The 13,191-nt window shown below is 40.3% G+C and overlaps 1 protein-coding gene across 1 annotated transcript in view; it reads right to left on the reverse strand.

Moving 5' to 3' along the window:
- The window catches only part of Gli3 (GLI family zinc finger 3), a 274,281-nt gene that overhangs the window by 83,984 nt on the left and 177,106 nt on the right, over positions 1–13,191 (reverse strand). The window contains exons 5-7 of the mRNA XM_076939344.1: positions 9,905–10,110; positions 6,678–6,824; positions 2,519–2,720 (exon numbers count right to left, since the gene is read on the reverse strand). Of these exons, the coding sequence (XP_076795459.1) occupies positions 2,519–2,720; positions 6,678–6,824; positions 9,905–10,110 (555 nt within the window). The remainder of the gene's footprint in view (positions 1–2,518; positions 2,721–6,677; positions 6,825–9,904; positions 10,111–13,191) is intronic.

Consider the following 13,191-nt stretch of genomic DNA (forward strand, 5'->3'; position numbering starts at 1 on the left):
GTTTTTCTAGCAAGTGGAGATGACATTAGTATATTTACTGCATTATAATAATACAGGGAAGCTCATCACATATTGGATTACCTTCTATGTAAAAAAAAAGTGACATATGTTCTTGGCATACCATGAATGTGTATCACAGACTAATATGACCCATTGACAGAGAGGATATGCATAAAAATACTCAAGGAAAGAAAGAAACTGAGTATGAGATAGTCCGAGGTCACCTGACTGTCACAGGATCTTTTGAGACTTAAAATGAATCTCTTTTTCCATATTTAATGAAATGATAATTTTAAGTCAGGATACCAATGGTCTCTGAAGTGTGGTACCTCCATCTCAGAGCAACTGTATGATATCATAAAGATGCTAGATAAGAATAAATGATATTACCTGGAAATTTATGTGGCATATTCTAACCTGAATTCTCAGAAACTGTAAAGAGTAAAGCAGACAAATAACAATAGATAAGAGAAGGAGAAATGTTCACAAAGCAATTCTGCAGCTGAAGGTGGAGCTCAGGAGTAGTGCATCTGCCTAGCTTAGTTAAAGTCCCGATTTCACTCTCCAGTACTGCCTCCTCTCCACAGAAGCCACAGAGTGGCATGTGTAACTATCACTTGTGTATACATCACAGGACGTGACATTTCTACATGGATGTTCTAGTCAAGTTACAAAATTGTAAAGTCTCAGCAAATTAACATATAGTTTACGGTAGCAGATGACCTAAGAGCACATGCCAGGAGAACAGAAACAAGCTGCTGGGTTGGAGAACAACAGGCTAAAGTAGCACTGATGTAGCACAGCCGGGCCAGTGCTGTTGTCTCTTTGAGTTACCATTTCTCTTTCCACTTTACCCAATGAGGAAAAAATTTTGTAGCACTCTGGATCCGTATCACCTTAATAAAACATGGCCCTTTTGCAACACACTAATATCTTACCTGCAGCTGTTAAATATGTAAATTAGGGCCACACTTGGGATCTGACTACAGGCAGACACCTGAAGCCTACATTTGTGACTATAGTAGCAGATCCTGAGACACCTTAGACCCACTTCTATGTACTGATTACACCGGCTAACCTTGAGACACTCCAAACCCTACATTATGTGTGGACTATATAGTCATATAAGCAGGTGTTTGCTTCATTCCATATTTCCATTTCTTATCAGCCATATGAAAGAACAGCAGAAAATGAAAATCATGATTTATTGTAACAATACTAACTTGGCTGCCAATAAGAAATGCTGATAATTGAACTTAAAAAAAAATCAAAACTCCACTAAAAAAATATGTATTAGTGGAACGGTATTAGTTATTCTTAATAAACATGGAGACAGTAGTATTATTTATGTGTATTTTTCTGAACTGTTGAAGTGTCCCAAATATCTAAAGTCACCATGAAAGACTCATCAATTAATAACTAGAGCTCTTGCCCATTTATAAAAAAATAATAAAATACATTCTTACTTATTAAAGGAAAGGCTAGTGAAAATAGTGATTAGATCATTTGTTCCATTTATTTATTGTGTTTTCCTGGGATTTTATTTTGTTTGTTTTCTGACAGGATATCAAACAGCCCAAGCTGATCAAGTCACTGTGTAGCAATAGCTGGCTTTGAATTCCTGATTCCCGTCTTTACTTCCCAATGCTCTGTCTTCATGCCAGCGCTCTGTCTTCATGCCAGCGCTCTGTCTTCATGCCAGCGTCACTAGTATGACTCTCAGAATGAGGGATATTTCTCAGTTTGAAGAGCTAGAACAAAAGATTACTGGGAAGGAAATTTTGACACCAGGGTGAGAATTGGAGTGAAAAGTGAGAGCCGAAGACTATAACCAGGATTGCTTTAATGAACTATTTGCTAGGATGCTGTTTACTTCTGTTCACTAGCACATTTAAGGGGAAGTGATCAGCTGACACCAGCAGTATGAGTATCTCACAGATTCTTAGCATGGCTTCTTTATATTCCTTTCATATGCAGAGATAAAAGCCCAGATCTGATCATTAGCAATAGCATCTTACATTCTTCACACTGATGTAAAGGTGTGTAAAAATTACCTCCGTATACAGAAAAAATAACCAAAGTTTTTGTCTTTAAAGGTAAGCTGGAAATGTATAATTGAAAAAATAAGAATTATGCTTTTGATAGATTTCCTGTTAACTCACCAGTGATTGGCTAGGTAGGTACCCCCACACTCTTCCTCATACTGGGTAACCAAGCAGAGTTAGTTTTTATTCTACAGAAATATTTGCAACAGAAGAACTGGATAAAAGATTTAATATTCTCCAACTCTAAGAAGATCTCTCATTGAAACTGAGTAACTGTCATATAACAACTATTGAACAATGCACACAAATTAACTCTGGCTCATTGTTGTGGTGTTTAACCCGAATCCTGGTGTGTGTGCAGCAGCCTGCTAACTCTTTCTCTCAGACCACTGGCACTACAAATGGATTACTGGTTCGTGTGAGCACTGTCGTTTTATTATAAAGACACATAGTGGATTCAGGAAAACGCGTACCTGATTGCACTTGCCGATAAGTGCCCATAAGAACCGCTTGCTGAAGAGCTGCTGCGGGAATTATTGAGGATTGTGACCAAGGAGTTAGGAGATGTTCTTATCATGGTCTGAAGGTCGAAGCTATGATCTGACAGTGGTGATATCGACAGTGTGCGCTTTCGGCTGGGCCTAGCTGACAGCCTAGGGCTGGGAAACCTGGTGCCTGTTACAGAAACAAAACAGAACTTGATTACCTACAGCCAGAATCTATACGCCATTGACTGTCACTTCTTGGTGAGAAAGGAGAGGGACAAGAAGTTGGCAACTTGTAGTGACAAGCATCTCTCCTCCCCCTTGTGATCTACTGGCTACAATTGAAGAAATTAGGGCAAAATATTTATCTTCCAGGGGCTTACCTCAGTGGAGTGCTGTTTATTAATGTGCAGGCAAAATGATAAATTGCCCAACAAAAGGGAGAGACTTTTATGTGTTATCCTTCTTATTTCTAATGATTTATGAATCTGACAGCTGCTTAGATATTCCCATCATTAATTCACCACAAGCAACAAAGACAGAGGTTCCCACAGCTGCAACACAATGCCCTCTCCACTCTAACACACACCATCTTAAGGCAGTGAATTGAATGACAAAAAAAAAAAAGAATTAAAGCATGCTAAAATAAAGAATTGGGTGTTATCCTGCCTTTGTCAAGAACCCTGCAGTTAAATGCTCCCTGGTAAACATACAGCATCACTAAAGCAACTTATAAATGCATTACCTGAGCCAGTCATACTCAATTTAGGGTGATTCTGTACCCCAGGAGGTGTCTGGCATCTGGGTTTGCTACGAACATCTAGTGGGAAGAGGCCAGGCACTGTCAAACCTCTATGATGCAGAGAACATCCTACCTTATAGCGCCTTGAACTTGGTGGTATCAAGATGAAGCGTTCCTGTCCTAAAGCCTCATCATCTAAGCATATATATTCTATGTTGTTGATGGTGGTAGTTTATAAACCCTGCAAGGATGTGAATGAGATCTGATATGCCTAAAGATATTGAGATGATTCTATCTTCTCCATTAAAGAATTGACAGTCTTTAAACTTCAGTCTATAAGCCTCTTAATCTGGAGGTTAGTATCTCAATTTAAACACATGCCCACTTGATATGGTGGTTTCTAACTGAAGGGTTAAAGTTAAATATTATTTGCATTCAAATTTGTTAGACATCAAGAACTTAGTCTTAGGTCATAGCAGCGAATGCTAACCACTTGTCCATGTCTGGCTTTTGAAGAGCAATTTACAAGTTAGTCATAAAACTAAAGTTTAATGAGAGAATGAGGTTATCCTGCCAGATAAGAAGCAAATAATATTAAGTATAAACAGAAGATTTTATATTCTATAGGATGCTATGACTGCTTACAGGGACGTGGCAATTTTGCCTCATTCAGAAAATTACATGTATATGGTGTGTTGCGGGGGGTGGGGGGTGGATGGGTAGCATGCCATTGGTCTTAAACTGACAATCCTACCTAACTCTGCCTCTCAATTGCTGGAATTAAAAGTTTCTGTCATCACAACTGACCTCAGGCAAGATAACAACCCGCCGTGCTGAGATAATTTACTGAAACAGAAGAAATGAGTCTGAAAGTTTCTACAGTTAGTCTCACAACCATAAAGAGTATCATCATGTGGTGGCAACACCCATGTGCAACACCATTCTACCACTTTGAATGACGAGCCTTCTCAATTTTTTCTTTCAGTCACATTTAAAATGGGTTCACTCATTTAGAACAGGTTCATCACCAGCAGACTTGGGGCATGTAAGTACAGAACAGTAATCCTGGCTCTGCGTACACTTCCATTATGCAAGGGGCATCTCATTTTTATTATACCCTGTCCTTGAATGTAACTATTTTACATTTACTGCAATAAGCTAATTGCATCATAAGAGATTTTAATGAAGAAATGCCTGTCATTTTCAGACAATTGGAGTGATAGACCAGACTTACTTTTAGTTTTCACATAACCCTTAACACTAACCATTTTTGGTAGGACTCAGAAGAACCAAGATAACCTAGACATTCTTTATTCCCTCCCTCCATGTCTGATTTTGATAGGATGCTCAGGATTGACACCAGCCTTCTAAATTCGAGCACTCACTAACTAGCAGTGATGCCGGAGGTGATGTAATACCATGAGACATAGAAAGCCTTAAATATACCATACATTACTCAAAGTCAGGGGCCAGAGGTCTGACAAAACCTTCTCATCAAATTCTTCAGGTCACAGAAGACTGGCTGGAAAATATCCTTTCTCTCTCTCTCTCTTTCTCTCTCTCTCTCTCTCTCTCTCTCTCTCTCTCTCTCTCTCTCTCTCTCTGAGAATAGCACTGGTTTAAGTCAGTCTCTGCCCATATGTATGGCATGAACTCCAGACTTCCTTGCTCTCCCTCAGCCCCTAGGATGTTCCTTAAAGAAATTACTGGCTCAAGGTCCCTCAATCTCAGGAACTATCAGAGCTATGAATATACCAGCTTAGTCTAATATGTCCCACAATATACTCTAGCCTCCATGTCAAAGTCATCCCTCACGGGTCACACTATGTGCATCCACCAATCTGGCAGACGTACAGATTGAATGAAAAGCCTTCTATATGCTAGGTGAGCACGCTACCACTGAGCTACAAGCCTAGCCACAGGGCCTTCCTATACTGCTCCAGCACAGGGAGTTCCAACCTAGTTTCTGTTAATTGTTTTTGTTTCTCCATTTTAATAAAAATTTCTGACAAAGAAAGAGGAGCTTTCTTTTCATGTGATGAATGATAGGATATCTAAATTCCTACTTAATGACAGTCAATTTACCATATACTCTGGCAAATTAAAATTCCTTTAATTAGGTTTTACAAAGTAAAAGGGTAGCTTTATTTAGATAAAGAAAAAAAAAGCCACTTCCTGACTAAACATATTCTTATCAAACAGGGAGAGTAATGCAGGCTGACCTTCCAAGGAGTCTCTCTTATTTTAATTCTTTATTTGCAGATTTTTAAATAACTAATTTGCATAATAACGGTGAACTGTTTTCCCCCAAACAAGTGCTAATTGAAATGTGGTTATGATGAATCTGAGACTTCAGCTCTTTATGCTACTGATTCTAACAAGAAAACCCCCACAAAGGGTGCAACACAGTTCTTTTACTTGGTGTGTGGTAACAAGCTGCCCAAACAGAGGCCAGCACCAGCTCACACTCCTTCAGAATACACCAAGGTGGTCCTGGGTGATTAGTAGACTCAGACTGTCAATTTTATTTCTATGTGGACCAACCATCCATCATTCCCCCTTTCCCCCAAATTTGAGGCCTAGATTAACAGAAGCACATCTCTGACAAGAATGACTTTAAACAGAGTCTAGCTTGAAAAGCAAGGGTTAAGCACACTGCTAAAAGTCAAACAAACAAACAAAAAAACAAAACAAAACCATACATTGCCCACTTGGCAGCATGGCTGGGCTTTGGCATCACTCCTCAAGATCCTGCCAAAGGATATTTACTGAGCAGGTCCTTTCAGAGATGAGAGCTTTGAAATGCTCTCAAAAGCCGTATCAGAGACCTACTGTGACCCAAAGGAATCCTAATGTACCACTAGACACCCTCGTGCCCCAAGTGACATGCAAATTACATGGGCTTCTTTTCTTCATTGCCCAGTACTAAAATTTGAAAATGATTCTGGATTTCCCCCCCATGAAGTATAACTATTATGAACCTTCCGTGTTCTTAGCACCTGAAAAGGGTCTTCATAAAACACAGTATTTTAATATGAGTATGTAAATGGAAATAAGTGATATCTTATAGTTTCTTGATTTTTTTTTTAATGCCTAATTTCTAAAGGATAAAAATCCATGAAGTAGCCATGCAAAGTCCAACAGGAATCTGTTCTTTTCTTTTTATATCAGCAGAAGAGGATACTTTGTTGATCAGTTATGTTTCTAGTATTGCTGCCAAACTACAATTCTCTGCACATTTCCATTTACCAGAAAGCAACAGGTCATCTCAGGCTGGCTCCATCTGTGTAATCTTACTTGAGACTGGAAATTTAGCCTATCACCTAACCTTTGTAGCTTTCTCTTCATGTCCTAGTTAGCTTTTGTTACTCTCCCAGCACTCCAGCAACCAGCCTTGCCACTTACTGTCCATGGCATGAAGGTACTCCATATGGATGGCCCCTGCACCAGCCGTGGCAGCTGAGGGAAGGATGTCTGCATAAGGGCTGCGCTGGCCTGTTAGCAGTGCCATCTGGTGATAGTATTCCGCAGGGCTGACTCCAGCATGGGGGGCTACAAGAGGAAACAAGACAGCAACAGTTATAAGACAGACAAGGAGATACTGTTTGGGAAGCATGCTAAACCCACCTGCCATTTACCCTTCGAACACAATTCTTTTATGGCATGTGCAATAAAGCTGTTCTAAGTATACATTCATTGGCATCATGTCTTTATCTAAACAGAAAACTGGAGAAATAATAATGGTAAAATACATTATAAAAGTTTTTTCTTTGTTTAAAGAAATTATCATGAATTCAAAATTTATATAGTCATGTGTCTCTTAGGATGGGACACATTGTAAGAGATATGTCACTCAGGCAATCTTGTCATTTTAGGATCACAGAGCAGACATGTATATACTAAGAAAGTAAGGATATTAACAAGACAGTGCAATTTATGGGGTGTCCAATATACACAACCTTGTCCCAGTGTGAGTAGCAGAGTGAAGGCTGTATGTAGACAGTCATAATTGACCCTCTCCTGCAAAGAAAATAGGTTCCTATAGACAATTACTGGATGTTCATAGTTTTGATACCAGTAGACAATGCAGACAACTGTGATATCTTTCCAGACATACTTAAAATACTTCCCTAGGCTCCTGACAGGAGTGTCTGAGTTAACTCACTAACACAAGAAGTCGGAGTTTACAAGAAAGAAGAAAAGAGCGGCACAGCATTAATGACACACAACTGAATGATAAGCTGTAATTTCACGTTCCAGAATTTAAAAGCTCTCCTTTTCCCTTTTTTCCTCACCACTACAAAATCAAAAGGAAAATGTACCTATCAATCTGGAACAATTTCCTGGCAAGAGCCAGCCTTTCATGAGTGGGATAATAATTGGTTTCCACCTGCCAATTTATGTGCAAAAGCAGCACGATACTGTAGCACTTCTGAGGGTGGTCTCTAGATTTTCAGAAATCTGGATTCCAAAAGTTCCATGAAGTAGCTAGGAGCCAAAAGTAAGGTTACATTTGTAAAGTGCTTAGGAACAGCATTTGAGCAGCGGTTCTTTACGGTGACGAGCTACAGGGAAAAGAATCCTGGCAACAGATGTTTTCAATTAGTGTCCACATGTAGATTTTATGCATAATACATAGCAAAGATGAATATCTTTAAAGTATTAGACTACAAGAGAAAAACATTAGTGAAACTATCTGACTGGACACTGTAGTGGTTTGAGTTAGAATGGCCTCTGAAAGTGAATATACTTGAATATTCTGTCACCAGTTAGTGGAACTGTTTGGGGAGGGGGGGCTAGGAAGTGTGGCCTTATTGGAAGAAGTATTTCATTGCAGGTAAGCTTTGAAGTTTCAAAAGCTCACACCATTGCTCGCTCTCTCTCTCTCTCTCTCTCTCTCTCTCTCTCTCTCTCTCTCTCTCTGCTCACTTTCTCTCTCTGCCTCCTACTTCTGGATAGGAAAGATCTCAGTAAGTGCACCATTGCTATGGCTGTCTGCCTGCTGCCAGGGTAGTCACAGAGTCTATCCCTATGGACCTGTAAGCCCCAATAAATTCTTCCATTAGTTATCTTGCTCATGGTACCTCCTCATTGCAGTAGGAAAGTAACTGAGACTCTTATTAATTGGAGTCTCATGGGGCAGGAAAGGGAATGCAGAACCACCAATCAATCAATGAATATTTAACCCACACTAATTAAATGCAGATGATGAGCATGCTTTCCATAAAGTAACCACAACTACCAGCTCCTCAGCCAGTCATTTCTACAAGTCAGGTACAGCAACAACAACTGCATCTTGAGCTTGTTTCTCAGTCTCTTTATGCATTTCCTTATGGTTGGGTATATTTACTACATAACATTTTTTATCACAAATTCAAATTCCAAGCAGAAAAATTTAATCATGTTTTACTTTTGGTAGGTTTTTTTTAAATGACAATATTGCTCAAATGAGAACATGTATCTCTTGGGTACATTACAAAAATATTCACTGTATGGAATTCTTTAAAAGAAAATACATGGGATAATAACTATTTCTAGAAGATGAGAATTCCTGGAAATATATGAGAATGGGTGAGTCCTCAGAAACTTCACATAGTTGCCACTATGTACAGTGGCAGTGTACAGTCTCGGACTATGGTTCCTATGTTAGAATTAGGGGTATGGAAGTTGTAGCAAACACTTCAGTGAAATGAACTGCACAGTATCTCTTTACTATGCCACACCAGCAGTGACTTATATTCTATAATAAAGCATGCATACACAATCCCCATCAGCAATTAGTAAAGCTTATGTAATTTTCATCTTAATGAAGAGTTGAGCAGTTGTAGGCAAACTGGAATACACATGAAGATACAGTAAATATTTTCCACAAGCATTAAAGAATAGGTTAGAACTTGATAGGATGGTATGAATAGCCAGCTCCAAATGAAGCCTACATTTGAAGTCTAAAATGAGCATCAGAAATTACAGCAATAAAGTCTCTTTCTTATTTCTTATTATCCTAGTCTTACGTGGCATGCTCAAAGGCTGAAGGCACACACAATAATGGGTGTTTTTCCTCCCCTAAGCTCTTGCTACTTACAATATGGCCCACCATAGGTCATCAGCATTAACATCACCTGGAAGCTTTTATCAGATTAAAGACTCAGGTTCCCTACTCCACACTGTTTTGCCCTAAGAGCTATCAGTTTTATCAGGATCCCCAGACACAGTAGTGTGTCAAGCACTGTTTTCAGAGACACATCTATATAAATGTGTCTTTCTGATGTACAGAAAAAGCATTCATTAGAAGATGGGCAAGGCAGTCAGGGAATTCATATTGGCATGGGAATGCCCGAAGGGCTTGTCTAATCATGTGTGGAGTGCAGAAGAGGAGGGTGTTTACAGCAAGGAGGTAGTCGGTCAGGTCTTGCTTTGAATCCCAATTTGATTACTCTAAATTTAATTCCTCTCTAGACTGCTATTCTTACAAAATATGGACACCATCACCCACAAAGCACTGCTATAAGCTGGAATTAAATTCTGAACTTAAAGCACTTGCCACAGTGTCTGTCATGTGGGAAAAACTTACCATAGGCTAGATCTGCTTTATACAGTGTCACAACGGAGATACGAAAGTGTGTGAGACTTACCATCTGTAGGGCTCAGCCCTCGGGCAGCTGAGATCATGGAGAGGGATGGGCTGCTGTGTAGTGAGCGGATGTAGTCCATATATGGGTTGATGTAGGGGTGTGGGGGGCTGAAGGGGGACTCTGAAGCTCCAGTGGGGTTCCGGTGTGGGGAGATCCTAATGAAGGGCAAGTCTGGATACGTCGGGCTACTAGATAAGGCAGAAGGCCTGGAAATGGAGAGAAAGAGACACAGACACATGCATGAGACAAGCATCTCAAATATAAGGAAATATACACATATTCTCCATATTCTGTGAAGAAGCGTAAGATTTTTAATTCAAGCAGCCGTGGGAAAAACTGTCAATTATAAACTAATTTTTAGCATTCTTACTTTAATATATAAGGATGATGTAATCCAGATAGAATACTATCAAATTGGTTGAGCAAAGAAAAGAGAGTTCTATCCCAGCACTTGGAAGGCAGAGGCAGGAGGATTTCTGAGTTCAAGGCCAGCCTGGTCTACACAGTGAGTTCCAGGACAGCCAGGGCTATACAGAGAAACCCTGTCTCTAAAAACAAAAACAAAAACAAAAACAAAAACAAAAAACAAAAAACAAAAAACAAACAAACAAAAAAAAAGAGTTCTGAGCTATTTCATATTCCTCTGAAGATAGGGTTTAAAAAAGCCAGCCTTGGTCAGGTATGGTAGTAGGTAACTGTAATACCAGAAATCAGGCATAAGGGTCATGACTTTAAGACTTATGGTACAGTTATTAATTCAAGGCCAGCCTGAGACTATCTCAAAAATGGATGAGGTTTTAGTTCAGTGATAGTACATCTGCTTATCAGGCACAGGGCCCTGGGTTTGAGCCCTAATATAACACACACATACTAAGTCAGTCGTTAGCTTGCAGAAAATCTGAACAGCTAACTGAACCAACTGAACCAAATGTTAATGTGAGCATTTAAAACTTCTTACTTTATAGTGCTTCGTTATTAAACAAAACAGAATGTGTCCAGCTGGAGCCTCTGATGGCAAAGCTATCCATAAGAGTGAAAACTGAAGAAAGTCTGTAAGCGATGTGAAGGCTCTTTCTACACCTCTCTACATGCTTCCAATGGGCTTGCAGGTAAAGAAAACCAATTTTCAGTACTTAAAGGCAACTTCTCTTTGCCATGAGGCAATATTCAGAATCATTTTTCTGCTACAACTCATTTTTCATGTGGATCCTTATTAATTATGTTTAGTAAGGCACCAACAACTTAGAAAACCTGGGCTTACAGATCTGGAAAAGAATCAGGGTTTTATTAAGCCCAGGCCCTGGTAGCGATGTGATAACGGAGGAGGTTTGCTTTCCTGAAGTGCAAACTCTACAGAGCTCTCTGATGTATCTGATGTCAGAGAGACATGTCTGTAACTTCATCCTCACCACACACAGACATTCAGGCAACCCTTGGCAAACTAGGGAAAGCCATGTCTAGAACACAGATCTGCGTAGCTTTGCACCACTGCGCCCCTTCCCTAATAGACTCCTCGTGGGCATGACCCAGGGAACTGGCTACGACAGGCTAAACTGTGTACTCACTGCCTGCCTCATATGCACAGAGCATGGCCATAAGAACAGACTATGAGAGAGACAGAGCCACTGAGAGCACATGATTAGGAGGGAAACCAAAGAATGAAAAAAATGCCATTTCCCTCCACTCGGAGAAGCAAAGACACTGCCAATGGGCCCCTAGCTCTGTGATCCTGTCAGAGTAGGATCAGAATGGAAATGGCTCCAGCAAGTAGACTGGGCATATGAAGCAAAGACCAAATGTTCCCCTCCTGGAAAATAAGCTGAAACAAGATGCTGGGAGTGTGAACATTTTCTCATGTAAATTTGTTATTTGGAGTTCCTTTTGGAGAAATACACTAAAATTTCAGTTTCCTAAACTTATACACAAATAGTAAGAAGTCTCCATCACACAGTTCTTAGTATCTACAAGCATGCAACAACGCACTTATGTAATACTTGAATAGAACACATGAATAGTTACTGGATGTTATGCACACTATCTATCAATTTGAAAAGTTAAAAGGCCTTTATTCCACCTGCCAAAGTAAACAGAAACTGGCAGAAGCTGTACCAGAGGAGTTCACTTCATGTCTCTGGAAAACCAACCCTAACCTCCAAGTGACCTTCTGTGTCTGGTTAAATCAAACTCTGTTCAGACATGTTCGGTCACTTACAGAGTACAGGAGAAATTCACATTCATTTTTACCAGAAAGAATGGGCAATCCTTCCAGTTTGATTAAAAAGTAATCCTTATAAAACATAGACCTTATCCTGAGATACAAGTAAACACACACATAGTAATCACTTTGCTGAGTCCTTGACAAGACACCTCTGGGAAACACCATGGTAGTCCCAGCAGACTGAACCATATGAACTGCACACTGGTGGAACATTTCACTTTTCTTGGTAGGTTGTTCTGTTTTTAATTTTGATAAAGATGAAAACCTATTCTGTTTCTAATATTCTGTCCCCATCAGCCCAAATTCCACTTAGAAGAGAACCATGCCCATGAAGACAAACCTACATGGGAACCGCAGAGAAATCGCTGGGGCAGCCATTAATCCCAGAGTAAGGCAAGGAGGTGGAGTCTCCAAGTTTGATCTCTTCACTGCACCTTGAGGATGTGACAGGGGCTCCAGAGCCTCGTTCTAGGGAACAACTAAGGAAGTCTCTCAGAAGGATTCTAGACCTAACCACTCTATTCCTGACAAGAGTGCTAGTCTCAAGGGTACTCACATACTAGTGAGAAGTATCAGCAGAGAGGATATTAACCCAAAATTCAGAGCTAAAGTTGCTAGACTTTAACCATCTGCCAAATGTGTCCCTTCCAGGCAGATGCACTCAGAAATAGAGGATCACTGTTTACAAACAAGGTGACTGGGACAGGCTTCAGAGAGGTGTGCACAGTAACCACACTGCTCAGGAATCGCCCTCAGGAAACAGGCCAGCTTGTCAATGCAAGCCACCCACTTCTGCAAGAGAGTGTTTTACAATGGTGACTCAGCGCAGGCTCATCAGGAATCCTGGAGACAGGCGTCAGACAGTCTGTAAGGGACAGCATGAGGCAGTCAGCTCAGTAGCTGGCAGCTGCGTGACCTAGGCACCATCTCCATCCTCTTGGTGCTTAGTCTTCGTGACCCATGAGACAGGTGCACTGTGACACCAGAAGTTTTCTCCCTGCTGCTGTGAGCACTAGAAGCCCACGTGCAAACCCTATGTCAATGGTTTTTGAAAACGGCTGACAAAACC

The sequence above is a fragment of the Arvicanthis niloticus genome, chromosome 8, assembly GCF_011762505.2.
Source record: "Arvicanthis niloticus isolate mArvNil1 chromosome 8, mArvNil1.pat.X, whole genome shotgun sequence".
Taxonomy (NCBI): Eukaryota; Metazoa; Chordata; class Mammalia; order Rodentia; family Muridae; genus Arvicanthis; species Arvicanthis niloticus.